Source organism: Sapajus apella, unplaced genomic scaffold, assembly GCF_009761245.1.
Source record: "Sapajus apella isolate SASKATOON/1434 unplaced genomic scaffold, GSC_monkey_1.0 scaffold46, whole genome shotgun sequence".
Classification (NCBI taxonomy): Eukaryota; Metazoa; Chordata; class Mammalia; order Primates; family Cebidae; genus Sapajus; species Sapajus apella.
In genome coordinates this window covers 1,503,146-1,524,157 of record NW_022436986.1, presented here as the reverse complement: position 1 = coordinate 1,524,157, position 21,012 = coordinate 1,503,146, and the positions used below count along the sequence as shown (strand labels likewise).

Genomic DNA, 21,012 nt, shown 5'->3' with positions numbered 1-21,012 from the left:
CTATCTATCTAATTCATTCAGAATAAACAAATAAAATAAACCTACTCATTTAAACAGATTATATCAAAGTAATTATAAGACATTATTTCTCTTTACTTAACACACAGTAGAGACTGGCATCCTTCATCACAAGATGCTTGCCTGGGTGGGGCTGGAGGTGGGGATGGAGTACAGGGTATTTCTTTCTTTTTTAGTGGGGGAGACTGTCTCACTCTGTCACCCAGACTGCAGTGCAGTGGCAGGATCTTGGCTTACTGCAACCTCTACCTCCAGAGTTCAAGCAATTCTCATGTCTCAGCTTCCCGAGTAGCTGGGATTACAGGCACGCATCACCACACCTGGCTAATTTTTCTATTTTTAGTAGAGATGGGGTTTCACCATGTTGGCCAGGCTGATCTTGAACTTCTGACCTCAGGTGATCCGCCTGCCTTGGCCTCCCAAAGTGCTAGGATTACACGTGTGAATCACTGCATCTGGCCAAAGGGTATTTCAAAGGCTCTTTCACCTACAGCAGGGATTCAGGTCAGGGAATCCATGAACAGAGATGCAGCAAGAAGTTGCAGACAGGCTCTGGGGGAGGCTGAGCCAGGATGGGCGTGAAGATCTTTAAGGATCTTGCAAGCCCCCATTGTGACACCACCCAAAGTCTCACTCCTGTCTTAGGCTCAGGCTCCATCTGTCCCCAGGCACTGCCTATTGGTACCTGAGTCAGCACAGGGGCTGGTTGCTCTGGGGTTTTCCTCTTTAGGGGTGGGAGGTGTAGGGCAATGGGTGAAACAAGTAGTCAGTGATCATGGCAGCTGGGTTCTGACTCTTGTAAGATTCCTGCCTTGGTGCAGGGGTGGTGGAAAAAGCATCAGATCAGGGACAGAAGGCGTGAGAAAGACTGCTTCCCTTTTCTAGGCCTCAGTTTCTTCCTCTCCAAAATGGGTATAATAAAGCTCTACTTTTTTTTTTTTTTTTTTTTGAGATAGAGTCTCGCTCTTGTCGCTGAGGCTAGAGTGGGTGATCTTGGCTCACAGCAACCTCTGCCTCCCAGGTTCAAGCGATTCTCCTACCTCAGCCTCCCAAGTAGCGGGGATTACAGACACCTGCCACAACATCTGGCTAATTTTTTATTTTTATTTTTTTTACTAGAGACAAGGTTTCACCATGTTGGCCAGGCCTGTCTTGAACTCTTGACATCAAGTGATCCGCCTGCCTTGGCCTCCCAAAGTGTTGGGATTACAGGTGTGAGCTACTGAGCCTGGCCAAACCCTACTTTCGAATGGTGTACTGAGGCTTACGTGGCAGTGGAGACACTTTCTAACACTGCACACACACATGCACACGCACAGTGTTAGTTAATAACTTGCTCGGACACATGTCCAATTGCTCAAGAATCTTGCTTGTGGGAAAAACAAATCCAGAAGCTTTGAATGAGAAGTCTTCTGGACACCGATCTCTATTAAAAGATGATAAGGATGCCTGCACATCCTTCATCAATAGCAGGAGGTTATTACTGCTCCCTCCCCACACCCTTAGGTATCCTTGCCCCAGAATCACCTATTCACACTCAAAGCCCTGCCAGCCAGGCCTGGAGTCCTACAGGGGTTAACTGAGGGGAGGAATGCCTCAGCAGATGCTTCTGTCTCTGCCCCAGAGTCCCACGAACAACACAACACAACGCAACATGGTTGCAGAAACCCCACCCAGAAGGGCGGGCAGCAAACCACAGGAAATGGTGACTGGGGCTGAGAACCTGTCACTTCCTGCTTCTAGAATACACCTCTAGATGGTATAAGGCCACAAGGCTCTACTTGTGGGTGGGACAGGTAGGGTAGGAGGAACAAGGTGGGCAGAGAGTCCCTTTTTCTGTTTTCCTGGTGCTTTCTGGTCAAAGAAACTCCCGCCCCCTTCTAACACCATCCTGAGCCCCAGGCGGCTCTGAGTCAGTTTTGAGGAAAGACAAGGAGCCTGGTGAGGCCAGCAAAGGGCAGCGGGAACCTGGGGCACAGAGTGGCTGCCCAGAGGGACCCCAGGGCACAGGGCAGCTGCCCAGAGCTTTCGTCAGGGGAGGCCTATGAGAAGGGAGAATGGACCCATGGAAGGCCCCTCCCTACACTTGAATCACCAGCTCTCAGCATATCCCATAGAAGCTACCTTCTCCCTCTCCCCTGGGAGGAGGGAAGGATGGGAATTGACCCAAGTCCACACAACAGAGGGTGCCAGAGCTGAGACTGGATCCAGCTTCTCCGCACCCCAAGCTCCTGAACTGCAAACTACAGCAGAAAGGGGAAGGGAGAAAGCCAGGGTGGAAAGTGTGGGGGAGGGGTGTGGTGGGGGGGGGGGAGGGGTGTGGTGGGGGGAGGGGTGTGGTGTGCAGAGGGAGGAGTGCCAGTAGCTTGAGCCTTCTCCTGATGGACCGAGAGAGCCAAAGCAGTTGAATCGGGAGAGCACTAGAGGCAGAGACAATTTTAGAAGTATTGAGGTTGCTGGAGAGCAGGATGGATTGCAGGAAACAAGACTAGATGCAGGGTGACCAGTTCAGGAATGAAGCTCCTGACAGGGAATGAAGCTGTTCAGGAATTAAACTCCAAACAGCTTTGGAAATCCGGTCTCCTATGACACACTCCAGGAATGGGAAGAGCTCTGAGCTGGTGGGGCAGGATTCAGCATCTGGGTGCTCTCAGATGGAACAGAGCACATAGCAGGGAGAAACTGGGGATGTAATGGGGAAAGGAGAGCTTTGGTTTCTGGTCAAGGTCAAGCCAGAGAAATATGGAAAGCATTAATTTTTTAGAGGGCAGGTTTCTCTCTGAAGTCAGACACCCAACCAGCATTGCTGCCCAGGGCCAGGCCACTGGAGAGACCCTGACACTCACCAGTCCCCGAGGTGAAGCCAGGCTGCTGGAAGTTATAGTTCTTGATTTCACTGTACCATCTATCAGCCACCTCCTTTCCTGTGTAGAAATGACATTGTTCTAAAACTCAGCCACAAAATCCACCCACTCCCTATTCCCTGCATCTTTTCCCATCAATCCCAAAACCCCTATCCAGCAATTAGACATCTCAGAAAGCCCCAGTGAGCTGACACATCCTCAATGCTGCTTTGCAGACTCCCAGGGACTCCTGCCCATGAGCACGGCCAGGCTGAAGAGTGGGCCTTCTGGGGGGCGGGGAACAGCACTAGCCTGGGGTCAGGGAAACTGCACCTGTCCCCCCCACCCACACACACACTGACTTGCTGTGTAATCCTGGGCAAAGCCTTCCCTCTCTGGGCCTCTGTACAATGAAAAGGTTGAATGCAATGTACTTCAAGGGCCTTCTGATGATGCTCTGAATTTCTAGACTATATTGTCATCTCACCCCATGTGTGGCTCTTGAAACATCCATAGTTGGAAAGATGATTGTGCTGATAAGCCAAGGATCCCCACTGTGGGCAGGAGGGCCCTCACCTGGGGCATCCACTGTCCCCACAGGCGGTGATGTGAGCAGCTGTTTCTCTGGGAGCTGCCACTCTCCGGGCCAGAGCTAGGAGCCGGGACCTTAGAGCAGTCAATCTCAAATGTGTGCAATAATCTTGTTAAAGGGCAGATTCTGATTCAGTAGGTCCAAGGAGGAACCTAGGATTCTGCATTTCTGCTCCCAGATGCTACTGCTGATCCACGTTCCACACATCAGCCTCACCTGGAGAGCGTTTAACAAATACTAATGCCTTTGTCCTTCCTCAGACCAACTGTGTCTATCTCTGGAGGTGAGACTTAGGCACTGGTTTCTTTCTTTTTTTTTTGAGACAGAGTTTTGCTCTTGTTGCCCAGGCTGGAGTGCAATGGTGTGACCTCAGCTTACCGCAACCTCTGCCTCCCGGATTCAAGCAATTCTCCCACCCCAGCCTCCCAAGTAGCTGGGATTACAGGCATGTGCTACCACACCCAGCTAATTTTGTATTTTTAGTAGAGACAGGGTTTCTCCATGTTGGTCAGGTTGGTCTTGAATTCCTGACCTCAGGTGGTCTGCCCGTCTTGGCCTCCCAAAGTGCTGGGATTACAGGCATGAACTACCGCATCCGGCCTGGCATTTTTTTTAAAGCTCCACAAAGAATGCTGATGTGCGGGCAGAGTAGGGAACCACTGTCTCAGAGAACACCTACCCAACCCCCTCTCTGTAGAGATGGGAAACTGGGGGCAGAGAAGGCAGTGACCTGCTCGAGGCTCCCGAAGGAGCCCGTGTGAGGTTGGGATGGACCGTGCCTCCTGAATACCCACTTTCCTGTTCTGTGCCCTTCACCCAGGGTCCATCAAGGGCCACAGCCTAGGCTTGGCAAGGAGCCTGCAGGCTGAGGGTGAGGCCTGGGGGGTGGGGTAGGGAACTCCCTAGGAGCTCACACATGCCTCCCAGTAGGGGTACTAAGGACCATGCTACACAGGAGCCCTGGCTCAGGCTGTGCTGGGGAAACCAAGAGGACTCAGGGGAACTCCCAGGAATGTGAGGCCAGGAAGGGAGTGAGTCATTCTTTCACTGGCGCTTGGAGAAAGCTTCAGAGATCCAGTTAGGGATCCAATATTCTTCCTAAAAAGCCACATCAGGGCTGTCAGGGCCAGGAAGCTCAAGAATGTCTGGGCAGCATGGTGGGATCTTTCCAGACTGAGACCTTGCATGGAGACGCTGTCTTTTCTATTATTATTATTATTACTGAGATGGAGTCTTGCTCTGTTGCCCAGGCTGGAGTGCAATGGCGGGATCTCTGCTCATCGCAACCCCCACCTCCTGGATTCAAGCGATTCTCATGCCTCAGCCTTCTGAGTAGCTGAAATTACAGGCGTATGCCACCACACCTGGCTAATTTTTTGTATTTTTAGTAGAGACTGGGTTTCACCATGTTGGCTAGGCTGGTCTCGAACTCCTGACCTCGTGATCCACCCGTCTTGGCCTCCCAAAGTGCTGGGATTACAGGTGTGAGCCACTGTGCCTGGCCCATTATTTTTTTCCAAAATTGAAAAAGCTCTATTGCTTTTCTCCATACAAAAGTAATACACCAGCACTACTGACAGTGTATCACCAGTACGGTAAGACAGTAAAATTTCTCAAGAAGAAAATAAAATTTCTCAGTAGCTGAGGATGCTTTGGTGCCAATAGAATCAGGCTGAGATTCTGTACAAAAGCGGTCTGTCTCCCCCACCCCCACTCCTCAGCCTGGGAGCTTCTCTGAAAGTGGGGGCCTGGTCAGTCTGACTCATCTCTGTGTCCCTGGCACCCGGCACAGGCCTGGTGCTGAGCCAGCCATCAGGGACCTTGTGGTGAACTGAAGTCAGCCTAGGAGCAGATACAGAGAGCTCTGGTTTTCCTTTCCCTTCCTGGCCCGTGGCTATACCACCACAGCACTGGGGTCAGGAGGCGTTTAAGGAGGCCCGGTCCTACGTCCAGCTCCCAAGGAGAGGAGAGGAGAAGAAAAGAGGGGAGAGAGAGAATGAGAGAGAGAGAGTGAAAGAGGAGAGAGAGAGAGGAGAGGAGAGGGGAGGGGAGGAGGGGAGGGGAGGGGAGGGGACGGGAGTCGAAAATACAACCCACCTGCCTGATCGTAGGATGCCCATGCAAGGTTCTCCCCACACTGGCCGCGGCTGGACTCTGGGCTGTGCTTGAGGATCCTTGTACTGGCCAGGGCCTCGGAATACCTGTGGAGTCCACAGTGCCTCCTCAGAGCAGGCACAGCTCAGGGAATCCCCAAAGTATGCACCCCAAGTTAGTGTGGCTGAGCTTCCTTCCCTGCCCGGGGCTCACAGAAGAGCTAGAGGAGCACCACTCCTGCATGATTTCTGAGCCTCCCAGCAGTCCCATTCCAGAGGAGCAGGTCGAGGCTCAGGGGAACAAAGGGACCTGCCCGGGTGAGTAACAGAGTGGTTATTCAAGTGTGGTTGTATCTGACCCCAAAACCCAGTCACCCCAACCATCCAGGACCCCCCCACCTTTTCTTTTTTTTTGAGATGTTGTCTCACTCTGTTGCCCAGGCTAGAGTGCAGTGGGGTGATCTTGGCTCACTGCAACCTCCATCTCCCAGGTTCAGGGATTATCCTACGTCAGCCTCCCCAGTAGCTGGGGCTACAGGGGCACACCACCATGCCTGGCTAATTTTTGTATTTTTAGTAGACATGGGGTTTCACCACCTTGGTCAGGCTGGTCTTGAACTCTGACCTCAGGTGATCCACCTGCCTCAGCCTCTCAAAGTGTTGGGATTACAGGCATGAGCCACCGCTCCTGGCCACAGGGCCCCTTTGTGACTGCAGCAGTGGCACATGAAGGGCCCGAGTCACCCAGATGTGCTAGGGGACTCACTGTTGAGCCTCCTGGTTGAGCTTCTTGCAGAGCTTCAGTGGGGGGACGCCGTGCTTCTGCCGGTACTCATTGTGGGCCTTCAGGACCTCATTATGAAACTGTTTGGAAGCTGGAATGATTGCAAAATGGAGAATGGCTCAGTGCAGAGAAAAGACTCACCCAAAGTATAATGGCATGCTGAAAGCAACACCTAGCTCAGACCTCAGGCCACACCCACAGGGTGCTGCTCCCTCTGACACCTGGCACCGCAGCCAAGTGGCCGTGCTCCACAATGCTGCTCACCCTACCCACCATCGTGCTCCACATCTCTGCACATGTAAAACCCGTGGATCATATGGGGCCTTATGGGTCATGTTAGGGATTTGGGTCTTTATCCAAAGCAATGAGAAGTCACTTAAAGGGAGCAGGGCAGTGAGCTCTGTATGTTTCTCAAAGACCCTGCTGGCTGCTGAGTAGAGAATGCATAGAAACACAGAGGAGATTTGGGGGCTTGGACAGTCAGCAACAGGACATCGGAAGTAAAATATCTGAAGGAGTCCAGGCATCTCAGGCTGGACCTAGGGAGAGCAGTGGGAACTAGACTGAGCCAGAGCTGGGAGTCCAGAAAGAGGCATCCTGGCTGGGGAGGAGGGCGCCTATGCTTGGTGGGTGAAGCCAAGGAGACAGAGGGACAGACAAAGAGGACAAGGGAAGGACAGCCCTGGGGAAGTGGAGTGTGAAGGTGAGTTTTAGGTGCCAACTTGACTGAATTAAGGAATACCTTGAGAATTGGTAAAGCATTATTTTGGGGTGCGTCTGTGAGGGTGCTTCCAGAGGAAACTGGTGTATGAGTTTGAGTGGGGAAGATCCACCGTCAATGTGGGTGGCACCATCCAATCAGATAAGCTGGGGACCCACGTAGAAACCTACTGCAGGGCAGAGCCACCACAGAGTCCCCACTAGGACAGTGTCTAGTGGAGCTGTAGAAATGCAGCCACCTACAAGACTCCAGAACTGTGGAGCTACCAGCAGGCAACGCCAGCCTGGGAAGGCTGCAAGCAGGAGGCGCCTACTGAGAGAGCTGAAGCTTGGAGAGCCCCACAGGCCATGGGGGTGGGGCTGCCTGAGGCCCTGGGGCCCACCTCCCACGCAGTGTACCCAGGACGCAGGAGATGGAATCAAAGGGGATTATTCTCCAGCCTCAATATTTAATGTTTTCCCTGTTGGGTTATGGATTTACTTGGGATCAGTTACCTTCTTTCCTATTTCTCACTTTTGGAATGAGAATATCTATACTACGCCTGTCCCACCACTGGATTTTAGAGTAGATCACTTGTTTTGATTTCACAGGCTCAAAGCTGGAAGGAGTATGTCTCAGGGTGAATTGTGCCTTGAATCTCACCCTTATCTGATTTAGATGAGACTTTGGACTTTGAGTTGGTGCTGGAACCAGTGAAAACTTGGGGCTATTGGGATGGAATGAATGTATTTTGTATGTGGGAAGGACATAAGTTTTGGGGAGCCAGGGATAGAATGCTGGTTTTAATGTCCCCTCCAAAACTCATGCTAAAATTTAATTGTCAATATAACAGTGTTGAGAAGTGAGATCTTTAAGAGGTGATTAGAGGGCATTATCACAGGACTGGGCTCCTGATAAAAGAATGAGTTTGGCCTGATCTTCTCCCTGTCTGAGTTTACTTGTCCTTCTGCCCTTTCATGGGATAATGCAGCTCAAGGGCCTCGCCAGATGCCAATGCCATGCTCTTGGACTTCCCAGCCTCCAGAACTGTGAGCCAAATAAACTTTTTTTGTTTGTTTTCATAAATTACCCAGTCTGTGGTGGTCTTCTATAGCAGCAGAAAATGGATTAAGACACAGAATAGGAGAAGAGTGTCACAAAGAAAGTGGAGGTGGTGGGAGGGTAAGTGATGTGATTAGCAGGCCCAGGGCTGCAGTTGGGGAAGAAGTGAAGCCCATGCTCCATTAGGTCATGATCTCAGAAAGGGCAAAGTCAAGGAGGCTGTGGGTAGGGAGAAAATAAGTGGGTGAAGCCAAAAGCAAGCAAGATCAATAGTGAACAGAAACCACACCAATTTGGATCTGAAATGATCCCCATCCATCCATCTAACATTCTGCATCCATCCATTCATCCAATATCTTCCATTCATCTATCATCCACCAGTCATCCAACATCATCCACCCATCCAACATCCTCCCTCCCTCCATCCACCCATCCATCTAATATCTTCCATACATCTATCCATGCGACATTGCCATCCATCTAACATTACCCATCCATCCAGCATCATTTATCCATACCATTCATCCAAGACCCATCCATCTATCTCTATTCATCTGTTCATCTGCTCTGAGTGCTTCTGTGCCATGTCCCACATTGTGTGCTAAGGGTCCAGAGATAAGACAGCCATGTGCTGCCCTCAAAGAGCTTACATACAGAAGGGAAACAGCCTTGTAAGCAGACACTGGCCATGTGATAGGTGCCAAGATGCAGGTAAGCACAGGTGCAAAAGGAACTTGGAGATTAACCTAACATGGGATCAGGAAGGAGGCAACTCCTGATATAAGGCCCCAAAAATGTCTGAACAGGAGCTAACCAGCCAGACTATGATGAAGACACTGAGCACCATACTCAGGAACCTGGGAGTTCCCTTCTGTAGAAATGGGGGTGAGCTGGATGGGTTCTGAGTGAGGGCGACAGAGGGCCCTTATGCTAAATCGGTCCCATCAGGTCAGAGGCCTGTCCCTCAAAGACTGGCTGTGGGTAGTGGCAGGAAGGGTGTGAACCATAAGGGAAGTGCCACACTCTTTGTCACATTCACAAGTGCCTTTCTTCTACTCTGCTGCCTTTCACCCAAGGCTGAGGAAATGATGCAACAGGGAGTCCTCGTTCCTTTCCTCATAGCCAGATCTCCCTTGTCGCCTGGGCCAAGTAAAATCCCATGACATTTCTGAGAGGACATAAGGGAAAGAAGGCCCAGGGCTTGCCTTCAGGGGAGTAGGGGGCTGCAGACTCAGGAGCTAAAGACCCAGGAGGTGAAGATACATGCAGGTCACACTTGCATCGTGGAGCTGTCCAAGGGCCTTCTGATAAACAGGAAGTGGACTCTTAAAGAGCATGTGGACCAAGCTGTAGAACTCAGGTTCAGTGAGGCTGTCCAGTGAGGTCCAGTCACAGTAATGTGGGCAGCGCAGGGATGATGGCAGCTCTGAACCCCAAGATTTGTGAGGTTTTGGTTGACAGGCAGAGATGGGGAGACAAAGCGATGACACTGGCATGGTGGTGGAAACTGATCATGGGGACAGGCATTAAGGCAGAGGGCGGATCTACAACCTGAAGTATCAGGACTTCCTGGCAACAGGCATGCCAAGCTCTTGCCAACAGGAAAAACAAAGATTTCAGGTCTACAGCAGAGAGGAGAAAATGCAGAAGTGTTTAACATGTATAGAGTTTCTGTTTTGCAACATAAAAAAGTTCTGGAGCTCTGTTGCATAACAATGTAAATATACTTAACACTACAGAACTATACACTTAAAAATGGTTAAGATGATACATTTTATGTTATACGTTTTACCATGATAAAAAGATTTCAGGGTTAGCATGTTAATGTATTTGGGTTAAGGAGTCAGAGAGGCTTTTAAAGAATATCTCACAGGGAAATGGCAAGAACCATGGCAACTCATGGGGCCCAGATGGGGGTCTTGTTGACCACAGTTTAAGAAGAGTCAGCCGGGTAGCATGGCCACCAGGAACCCATGGGTTCTTGGGCCATAGGCTGCTTTCCCAGCCCAGTCCCTGCTTTGTGCAAGAGGCAGTGGTGATTTGAGGTGTGTTGAGGCTGGAAGTGGGGTCTAATGAAGAATGGGTACAAGGATGGAAGATGTTCAGCCTGGAGAAGATCAGCCTCTGGAAGACATGGTAGAGGCCCCTGATGAATTCTGGGGCCCCACAGGGAAAGGCTGGGGCCAGCAGGTAGAAAGGGCAGGATGACAGATTTCAGCTCAGCCTAAGAAAGACCTTTCCTAATCAGAGCTTTCTGATAACTGAAAGTAGCTACATCACAAGGTAGGAGCTCTCTACCACTGAAGGCATTCAAGCAGGTAAGCCCCTCTTGGAGGGACTTGGGCCCTGGGTCAGAGGATCTTCAAGTCCCTTCCAATCCTGAGATCCCATAAGGTCCCACTGGGGTGGGAGTGAGAGGAGACAAAATGAACAACTGGTCCAAGACTTGCAGAGGTTTCCCAAGCTTCTCTCAGGAGACACTGATCAGAATGAGTGAGTGTGCAGGCAAGGGCACATATGGGTGACACCACCAAGGTGACTGAGGGTCCCCATCTGAGTGGCAGGGTTGGCCGGGCCCATCCTAAAGGACCAAGTGTCTCCTGGGCCTCTGAGGAGGAGAGGAAGATAGGGGAGTGGGTGGCTAGCTAAGGGGAAGTCAGTTTAAAGTAGCCTGAGTGCTAGTGTCAGTTTGTACCGGATTCCATGGTGCTGTAGGCTCCCGTCTCTTCAGCAGAGAGAGACATATAAGGCTGCTAAAAACTAGGTCACTGCACTCCCAGAATGTGGGAAGTAAAAAGAAACAAAAGTGAAAGTTCCTGTGTCCAAGCAAAACTCACTGCCCAGAAGCTGCAGCTAGGCACTGTGTCTGCCAACACCAGACCCCTGGGCCAGGGTTCTCTAGAAGGGGCCAGGTCTTTCTGGTGATCAGCTGGGAGCCCTCTCTCCCCGCTTGTGGCTGGGAGGCATAAAGGCCTCCCACTTGGGCAGCCTCAGGAGTCCCCTCCCACCGAGGCAGCCAGTCCTAGAGGACCTCTGCCCCAGAGACGCAAAGTTATCAGTGGCAGCCACACCTAGCAAAAGGCACACCCCACATCTGTAGAAAAACCCAAGGATACAGATAAACACAAGGAAAAAAAGTCAAAGCAAAACCGTCCATCTGCCAGTTAGGCAGGGAGGGCCCTTCCAGCCACCCTGCAATGAGGGAAGGGCAGGGACATCTTCATTTTGTAGGAGGGCAAACTGAGGCTGAAAAGGCCACAGGGCCTCAGAGCGCCAACCCTGGGGAATGAGGTAGAGGTAGGCCCACCCGTCCTGAGCTGGCTGTCTCCTGCTCTCTGCCAGCCATGTTCGGGTGCTGGGCCTACGCATGATCTTTCTTCTTGCCACCTTCTGTGGGAGCTGCCATGGCCTTACCCATGTTTTTTTTCTTTTTAATTAGGAAACTGAGGCTTGAGAAGGGAAGTTACCTGTCCAAATTCCCACAGCTAGTCCAGATCCTAAGCAAAGCCCTGTCCTAAGCTCCCACTCCTCCTCAGGGTCACGGGAGACAAAGGGAATGATGGAAAGAGACAGGGAGTGATTAAGGATGCCTGGGAGGAGGATCAGGCTCAGGCACAGCTGAGGAAAGCAGCAGAAGAAAAGACACAGGGGAGGCAGCTGCCTTCCAATCTCTGAAGGGAGCAGAAGGAGAGGAAGGAAGAGGAAAGAAGAACAAAGGCTTCTCAAGGGCCTCCTCTGTGCCAAGCCCTTTCAGGCACACCTGGCTGAAGGACCCTGGGGGAAATTAGGGACTGCAGAGTGCAGGTTACCAGGGGACCAGATTTGGGTCTTAGAATAAAGGTCAGAGCTGCTAAAGGGAAGCAGGAGCTGCCTAGGCCTGGCTCTCTGGGGCTGAGGGAAGGGGCTGGGCTGTCTCTGCTGGGGTGGAGGGTGTAGGTGTCCTAGGTGGGGCTGCATTGGGCTCTCAAAGGTCCTTCCAGAGGCCAAGCCTTTACTGCTGGAGGCTCTGTAAAGATTCTGAGGAGTATATAAAAAAAAAAATAGCCATGTGTGGTGGCCCATGCCTGTGGTCCCAGCTACTCAGGAGACTGAGGAGACTGAGATGGGAGGATCGCTTGAGCCTAGAAGGTCAAGGCTGCAGTGAGCCATGATTGTACCACTGCACTTCGGCCCGGGTGACAGAGCAAGACTTGTTTCAGAAAAAAAAAAAAAAATTCTGAGGAGGTCTGCACCCCTCCTCTACCATTTAAACTTTTGACTGAGAAAGGCTCTCCCGCCAACTGACGTCCTCTTCTGAGGTCTCCCTGGGCCAAGCCTGACTCACTCCCCTGCCCTCTCCAGGCCCCTTATGAAAGAGCCAGTGACTGTCAGGGCCCAGGGCAGGAATTGTGAATAGGCCCCTCTGCCCCGTTGGCAAAAGGCTGAAAAGCAACCCGGTTCCACCTTTGGGGCAAAGCTGGTTTTGCTTGTTTATCAGGAAGAAAGAATAAAAAGCTGGCAGTTTAAGAAAAAACAAAAAAAAATGAATGAATTTCAGCTGGGTAACTCCTACTCTTTAAGCCAGATCTGGAATTTCAATGGGCAAATCCCCAATCTCCCTTTTACTGGCCATGTGATCTTGCACACACTGCTAAACACGTTGTGCCTCCTTTCCCTATACATAAAATGGGAACCTCACAAGGCTGTAGTGAGGGTTAAATGAATTAATCTATGTAAATGCTTTAGAACTGCTCTGGAATATAATGAACAGTTATTAAATGCCAATCATAATGATTATTATTACCATTGGACAGGGACAGAAACCTTTGGGGCTTTGGCTTTGGAAGAACCTGTTCCTGTAGCTTCTGGGTCAAATCCCCTCCTGCTCTGCCTTTACGCTGACCCTTGATGGCCTTTTTCAGTCCCCTGAGCTCAGATATTTGCTAAGTGAATGAGTGAACAAATGAATGAGGTTCTCACTCCAGCACAGTGAAGACACTGGGACAGATTCCTCTCTTCATTACAGATGAGGAAACTGAAGCCTTTGGATTGTGGGGGGCATGCGGATTGTCCAAGGTCACACAGTGAGTCCGTCTTAGAGCCACATCTAAGAACACCCCTCTCTTCACCCACTCCCCTGCCCCAAATCTCCCACACTCTCCAGTTTATATATTGCTTCCTCTTTTCCAAATGGCAAGAACGATGTCTATGAGGAGTTGCTCAATTGGTTACGGGAACAAGGCACACCCCTCCCGCCAAGCATTAGCCTCCTCCAGGCTGTCCCTCTCCATAGAGAGTGGCTGTAATTGAAGGGGAGGCAGCGGTTTTCCAGCCCTGCCTGCCATCACTCAGGCACATCCCTGCCCCTCTGGGCCCCAGGTTCCCCATCTGTGTGTGAAGGAAGGATGCCATCTGTGGTTTTCATAATGTCTTCAAAGCAGGGAAACCCTTCCTTTGAAGGAAACCTTCAATAAAAGCAACAGATGAAAATGAAACTGTTGGGGTTGGCTTGGCCCACACAGTCTCTCCCTGCAGAGGCCTGAGAGTCCCACTCAGTAGGAAACCCCTTGGCTCATTGGTCCCTAAAGGACTCTCTGGTCTAATTTCCTCTGGCACTAGATGGATGGAGGGCCACTAATATTCTTCGAGTTGATGAGAGGGTGTGTGGAGGTCCCCCTTGGGCTAGAGTTCAGGCTGGCAGGAAGCAGGGTGTCAGGACAAGTGGTCAGTGTGGGAGAGAGGACAGGACACAGTGGGGGAGTTAGGGAGCTGTGTTCAAATCCATTGGTTTGCTTACCAGTCAGTGTGTGAGCTTGGGCAAGGTACTCAACCTCTGTAAATCTATAGAATGAATTGGTAATAACTGCCTGGCTATGCTGTCACAAATATGGTGACACAGAAAATACCGAGCTCTATGCCTAACATGCAGTTGAAGATTAATCATGGATGTCACCAGTATTCGGGACAAGAGGCTTCCATTGAGCCCAAGGTGATTGCCTTTTCCATCACACTTGCTGCACACCGAGGCCCAGCAGAGAGACCAGGGCTGGGAGCAGGACCTGGGAGTCTCTGAGCACTGAGCCAAGCATCTTCTGGAATTTCAGTTGTGCCAGGTGTGTGATGATTTTACAATAATGTCTATAATGCCAAGCAGCTCTGGGGTGTATCTGAGGTTAAGGATGAAAAAGAGACTGCGTGCTGTGCAGTGAGGAGGAAACTGAGGCCCAGAAGGGGCAGGGACTGATTCCTTATGATGAGGCCCTGTGAGTGCCACCTGCCGTGTGGGCACAGACAGCAGCCCTGGGCTGATGGGCTGCAACTTCAGGTTGGCCTTGTGTTGAAGGCCCATTGGGCACTGGGTCACCCAGAAAAGTCATTTTCTTTTAGGAACTCTAGGACAGCCAGATATTAACACTATTCTGGGGGTTCTCAGTTTTCTTGTTGGGTGGGGGAGATAAATAAAATGCACATGACTATGAGGGAGAAAGGTCTGGGTCAGAATTCTGGAAGGTCCCTGGGTGCATGTGTCTGTGTTAGGGGTGGAGGTGGCCTCTGACTCAACCAGCTCTAACCTGCCTTCTGCCACTGGCCTCCTCTCCTGAGTGAGAAGTAATCTTCCTCTGAAACCTGCCCAAACCTTCCTTCTAAACCTGCATCTCCAGGCATAGAAGCCATCACCCCATCATGCAGGCCTCCGACCCTTCCCTCTGCTTCACATTAAGTTGTCACCAAGTCTGCCCAAGGCCACCATCTCACAAATCCATCCCATCCTCCTCTCCAGCCTCCACCCTGCCCTGAATGCCTCTGTCATCTCTGGTCTGTATGACTGCAGTAGTCTCCCCCATCCTCCCTCCACCCTCTCTCCATCCATCTGATTCACCCTACACCCTGGCAAAGCTCTAGTCCCACTGCTTTCAGATGGGTGCCTTTCCATGACACCCCAGGATCTGTAAGATGAAGTCTAAATTCCCAAGACTCTCTGGGATTTGACCACATCCTCCAGGAACCCTCACCGGCTCCCATGCAGAGTATTCTCCACCTTGAGCTCCCACCACCCGCCCTTTACCAGCACCTGTCTTGTGGTTTGGATCATTTTCCACCTCTTACTCCAGCCAGACAGTGCCTGTCTATCCCCTACATAGCTTTATGTATTCCTTTCACAATCTGAGTGGATGCACGCCCCAGCACTGGTTCCACAGCTTGATTCAGAGCTGCTAGATGGTGCAAGGGAGGGAGGGACAAACACACAGAATGGGCACAAGGCCGAATATGAGCAGTTCTGGAAAATCGTGCCTTACAGAAGATGATGGAAACAACTGATTAAGATGTAGCCTAAAGCCTGGGCGCGGTGGCTCAAGCCTGTAATCCCAGCACTTTGGGAGGCCGAGGCGGGTGGATCACGAGGTCAAGAGATCAAGACCATCCTGGTCAACATGGTGAAACCCCGTCTCTACTAAAAATACAAAAACATTAGCTGGGCATGGTGGCGCGTGCCTGTAATCCCAGCTACTGAGGAGGCTGAGGCAGGAGAATTGCCTGAACCCAGGAGATGGAGGTTGCGGTGAGCCGAGATCGCGCCATTGCACTCCAGCCTGGGTAACAAGAGTGAAACTCCGTCTCAAAAAAAAAAAAAAAAAAAAAAAGATGTAGCCTAAGAAAATTTATAGATTTTCTCTTAAATCTACAGAGAAAGGAGTTGATTTCCCAAGTAGATATCTCAAAAGGCTTGCTCTCATCTGCCATACTTTTGCCCCATCACCACCTGTCATCCTGTTAACTAAATGGTAACCCATTATGTCACCTTTCAGTGTGGTGAAGAACCCTGGGCTCTTAACAGCCACCCTCATTGTACAGACAGGGAGGCACAGAGGGAAAGAGGCGTGCTGAGTATCACACGGCAAGTGATTAGCTAGGTCAGGGCCAAAAGCCAGACCTGCCTCTACAGCCTAGGAAGGCTGGTTAGGACCAAGGCCAGGGAAAGTCACTTGCTCCCAGAACTGGCATCTCCTGAGTCCAGATCCTGGAGGACAGATCCTAGAAGGGACCTAGCCTTACTCATCTGAGATGGACAAGCCGGATGAAGCAGGATTTCAGAATCCTGTTCAACAGCTGTTCCCTGAGAGCCTCCTGTGAGGCAGGAGCTATGCTGAGATAAACATGGCCCCTGGCTGCTAGGAGTGAGGACTGGGTGGGAAGCAGGTCTATGGCTGAACTCTCGTCCTTTTTTTTTTTTTTTTTTTTTTTTAGACAGTTTTGCTCTTATTGCCTAGGCTGGAATGCAATGGCGAGATCTTGGCTCACCACAACCTCCGCCTCCCAAGTTCAAGCGACTCTTCTGCCTCAGCCTCGGAAGTGGCTGGGACTACAGGCATGCGCCACCACACCTGGCTAATTTTGTATTTTTAGTAGAGACGGGGTTTCTCCATGTTGGTCAGGCTGGTCTCAAACTCCTAATCTCAGGTGATCCGCCTGCCTCGGCCTTCCAAAGTGCTGGGATTACAGGTGTGAGCCACCGTGCCTGGGCAAACGGCTGAACTCTTGTCCCCGGCCCACTGCAGGAAAGACTGCAGCGAGGAAAGCACCAGGTTGGGCACTTCCTGGGGTGGGGGTGGGGGGTGGCTGATGAGGGGTGGGGAATCATGAATGGGCTCCAGCACAGGAGCTGAACCTAGAGGGATGGAGTGCGGGGGAGGGGGGTTGGGAGGACTTTTCAGGCTGAGTGGGGATGGTGAGGCCGGGACAAGGAAACTCAGAAGTGACCTGTGAATCAGCCTTGGGACAGCTGAAGTGCAGGGCTCAGGTAAGGACTGGTGACCCACTCCCAGGGGCCTGAAGACAGGTCTGGAGTGTGTCCTTTCACTCTGAGGACTATGGTGAGGAAGGTGTTAGGGAGCGACAGGAGGAGAACTGTGTTGTAGAAAGTTCATCCCGACGGCCACAGTGGAGAGGATGGGGTGCCCCAGGAGAAAGGGAGCCAGGCCGAGCCTGGCACACGGGGAGCCCGCAGCGGCGAGGGTGCTCGGGAAAGGAGGAACAACAAAAGGGTGAGGGTGATGCTCAGGGCTGTTCTCGGGATGGCCGAGCGGGCAAGCCACTTTGCAGCGAGACAGGCTGTCACACTTTGGTGGCTTTTCCAATTCCAACTGTGGCCTCCTCAAACAAAGCAGAAGCCACGCCTTGGCGGGCCGCGGAGCGCAGCCCCTCAGGGTCGGGAAGCCCTCCCTGGCGCGATTCCCGGCTCTCCCGTGGGCCTCCCTCAGGCTCGCCTTCCCCCCGGGCTGCCCGGAAACCCCGCCGGGGCGGTCCGCCCGCGCGCCCTCCACCCGCAGCCCGGGCTCCCGCACGACGGTCGCAGCCGCGTCCCGCACTCCTCAGGACCCGGCTTGCGGCGGGCGAAGGAGACGCGAGGTCCGGGAGCGCGGGACTCCGGGCCGTGCCGCAGCGGGCGTGCCCGCGGGCTCACCTGACTTGCCCATGGCCGGCTAGGCGCGCTCCTCACTCCCAGCGGCTGTGCTGCACTGCGCTCCCCCGGCCCAGCGCCGCCCGGGAACCCAGGACCGGGCTGAAGACGCAGCCCCTCCCCCGGCGCCGCCCGGCCCCCAGCCTTATAAGGAGCGACAGCTGCGGGTGGAGGCGCCCGTGGCCACCCCGCGGGCCGCCCGGAGAGCTCGCCCCGGGGAAGCAGCGCCGCGACTACCCAGGGCTTCTCGGATGCGGCTGCGGAGCCCGGGCCTCCCGGATCCCGTCCTGGGCTGTTCCTTCCCCGGGACGCGTGGGGAAGCCCGCGCCTGCTGGGCTCCGCATGGCAGCTCCGCGCCGACGCAAGGCGTTGACAGCGGGGCGCAGGGTTGCGGCACGAGGGGCGTTCCGGCCGGCACCACCAGGGGGCGCCCTCTCCATGCAGCGGCCTGACCCAACACAGCAGCCCCGGGGTGTGCCCCCATCCCCGGTGACCCCGGGGCTCCAGAGGGCGGCTGGTCCGGGGAGGGGGACGCTCCTCTCCCAGGACACGCCCTCTACTGCCTGTAGGGGTGGAAGCGCGGCCGCCTCTAACCCGTCCACTCGCCCCTCATAACCTCCCAGACCAAGCCAATTCCCCACCCTCCTGTCTGGCCCCAGACCTGTCTCCCCAACGCCCCACCTTTTCCCCGTACACTAGTCAAACTAGATTTCTTACCATTCCCCAACCGTGTTCTGGGATTTCCCACCTCCCTGCCTTTCCTCAGGCCGTCCCTCCGCCGGGAGTGCTGGCCCTGGAGCCACCATTCCACTGCAGCCCATCCCTCAGGGTCGGCCGGTCTTTCCAACTTCCGGGTGCCCTGACCTCTCCTGCCCCTGGGGGCAGCACACACCCGGTTCTGGGGAGACTGGGTCCTACCCATGGCCCCTGCCCCGTGGGAGAAGAGCACTGACTTGACAGCACAGCCCAAGTCACCTGTGCTAGACTTCCCGCAGGCCTCCTTTCTGGAGAAGGGGCTCAGTACACATCAAATGAAGGGAGGGAATTTTAAGGCTTTTCAATCGGTGGGCACTGAAATGAACCGGGCCACTGATTATGAGGCTAGAATTTGTAATATCAAGGGCTTTCGAATGTCCGGCAGGGCAATGGCTGGGCACTGTTCTCTCCATTCCTTTCCCCATGTCAGGCAATTACACTTACTGTGTTTAGTACAGTCATGCATAATGACATTTCAGTCAATGCTGACCACATATACCATGGTAGCCCCAAGAGATAATGATACCATGCTTTTACTATTTTTCTATGTTTAGATCGGTTTATATATATAAATGTTTATCATTGTGTTACAATCACCGACAGCATTCAGTACAGTGACTTGCTGTGCACGCTTGTGCCTAGGAGCAACAGGCTATGCTACATAGCCTTGGTGCATAGTAAGCTACAGCATTTAGGTTGGTGTGAGTACACTCTCTGATGTTTGCACAACGAAATCACCTAATAACACATTTCTTTATTTTTATTTTTATTTTTGAAATGGAGTCCCGCTCTGTTGCTCATGCTGGAGTGCAGCGGCACTATCTGGGCTCACTGCAACCTCCACCTTTTGGGTTCAAGTGATTCTCCTGCCTCAGCCTCCTGAGTAGCTGGGATTACAGGTGCCCGCCAACACACCCAGCTAATATTTGCATTTTTAGTAGAGATGGGGTTTCACCATGTTAAGCAGGCTGATCTTGAACTCCTGACCTCAGGTGATCCACCCATCTTGGTCTTCCAAAGTGCTGGGATGACAGGCATGAGCCACTGCACCACTACACCATCTTTTAACTTGTTTCTTTATATTGAAAATAGACAGCTTATAGTTGACAAGATGCAGCTGGGTCTTTTTTTCTTTTCATCCAGTCTGACAATGTCTGCCTTTTAATTTGTATTAATACTATTTATAATTTATACTTGAAAACATTATTTTCTTTTTCTTTTTTTTTTTTTTTTTGTGAGACGGAGTCTTCTCTGTTTTGAAGGCTGGGGGCTCACTGCAACTTCTGCCTCCTAGGTTCAAGCAATTCTCCTGCCTGAGGTTCCCCCCCGCCCACCCAGTAGCTGGGATTATAGGTGGGCACTACTATTCCCGGCTAAGTTTTGTATTTTTAGTAGAGATGGGATTTCTCCATGTTGACCAGGTTGGTCTTGAACTCCTGACCTCAGATGATCCGCCTGCGTCGGCCTCCCAAAGTGCTGTGACTACAGGCGTGAGCTGCTGTGGCCGGCCCAATAACATTGTTTTCAAATTTGTATGGAATAAATACAAAAATTTACCAAGTGTTAGATCTTTAAGCCATAATAAATTCCTGAAAGTAGAAAAAGTTTGGCCAAATTTTCTGAATACAATGTAATAAAACTAAATAACAAAAGACTAACTAAAATTTTTTGAACCATCTATAAAATAAAATAAAATAAAATAAATCCCTCCTATAGCACTGAAAGGCAAAATCAAAACACGTTCAGATATGAATAACAATCTGAATACTCTGCAGGCCGGGTGTGGTGGCTCACACCTATAATCCTAGCACTTTGGGAAGCCAAGGCAGGTGAATTGCTTAAGAACAGGAGTTTGAGATGAACAATGTAGAGGGACCCTGTGTCTCACAAAATAAAAAAATTACAAAAATTAGCCAGGTGTGGTGGCACATGCCTGTAGCCCCAGCTCCTCAGGAGGCTGAGATGGGAGGATCACTTGATCACAGGAGGTGAAGCCTATAGTGAGCTGTGACTGTGCCACCGCACTCCAGCCTGGGCAACAGAGCAAGATCCTGTCTCAAAAACAAACAAACAAAACAAACAAACAAACAAACTCTGTAATTGTTAAGAGTGTGGAGCATGGGCTTGAAGTCTTGTGGCCCACATTCAGTTTCTGGCTCTGCTGCTCACAGAGACTGTGGCTGTGGTCTGGGTGCTTGGGTTTCTCCAAGTCTGTTTTCTTTACTGTAAAATGGAGGTAATAATACTTATCTTAGAATTTGTTTGTTTGTTTGTTTGTTTTTAGAGACGGTTTCTTGCTATGGTGCCCAGGCTGGAGCACAGAAGCTCATGCAGCCTTGAATTCCTGGGCTCAGATGATTGTGCTGCCTCTGCCTCCCAAGTAGCTGGAACTACAGGTGAGTGCCATGGCACCTGGTTTAGAGTCTTTTTTTTTTCTTAAAGAGTGAGATGCATTTTAAAAGCAGCCTTTAAATACTGCTTCTTTTCTTTTTTTTTTTTTTAAAGATGGGGTTTCGGCCGGGCGCGGTGGCTCAAGCCTGTAATCCCAGCACTTTGGGAGGCCGAGGCGGCTGGATCACGAAGTCAAGAGATCAAGACCATCCTGGTCAACATGGTGAAACCCTGTCTCTACTAAAAATACAAAAAATTAGCTGGGCATGGTGGCACGTGCCTGTAATCCCAGCTACTCAGGAGGCTGAGGCAGGAGAATTGCCTGAACCCAGGG

The 21,012-nt window shown here is 51.7% G+C and overlaps 1 protein-coding gene across 4 annotated transcripts in view; it reads right to left on the bottom strand.

Annotated features, from left to right (window-relative positions):
- The window catches only part of GLIPR2 (GLI pathogenesis related 2), a 50,735-nt gene extending 32,946 nt beyond the window's left edge, over positions 1-17,789 (bottom strand). For 3 of the 4 annotated variants that reach the window (XR_004257441.1, XM_032240059.1, XM_032240058.1), the window contains exons 1-4: positions 17,535-17,789; positions 6,313-6,421; positions 5,551-5,654; positions 2,865-2,942 (exon numbers count right to left, since the gene is read on the bottom strand). Coding sequence is in view for 3 of the 4 variants with exons in the window: in XM_032240059.1 (XP_032095950.1) it covers positions 2,865-2,942; positions 5,551-5,654; positions 6,313-6,421; positions 17,535-17,547 (304 nt within the window). In the remaining variant the exon portion in view is untranslated. The remainder of the gene's footprint in view (positions 1-2,864; positions 2,943-5,550; positions 5,655-6,312; positions 6,422-17,534) is intronic. The other variant, XM_032240060.1, reaches the window with a different exon arrangement.
- Between the last annotated feature and the right edge of the window lie 3,223 nt (positions 17,790-21,012).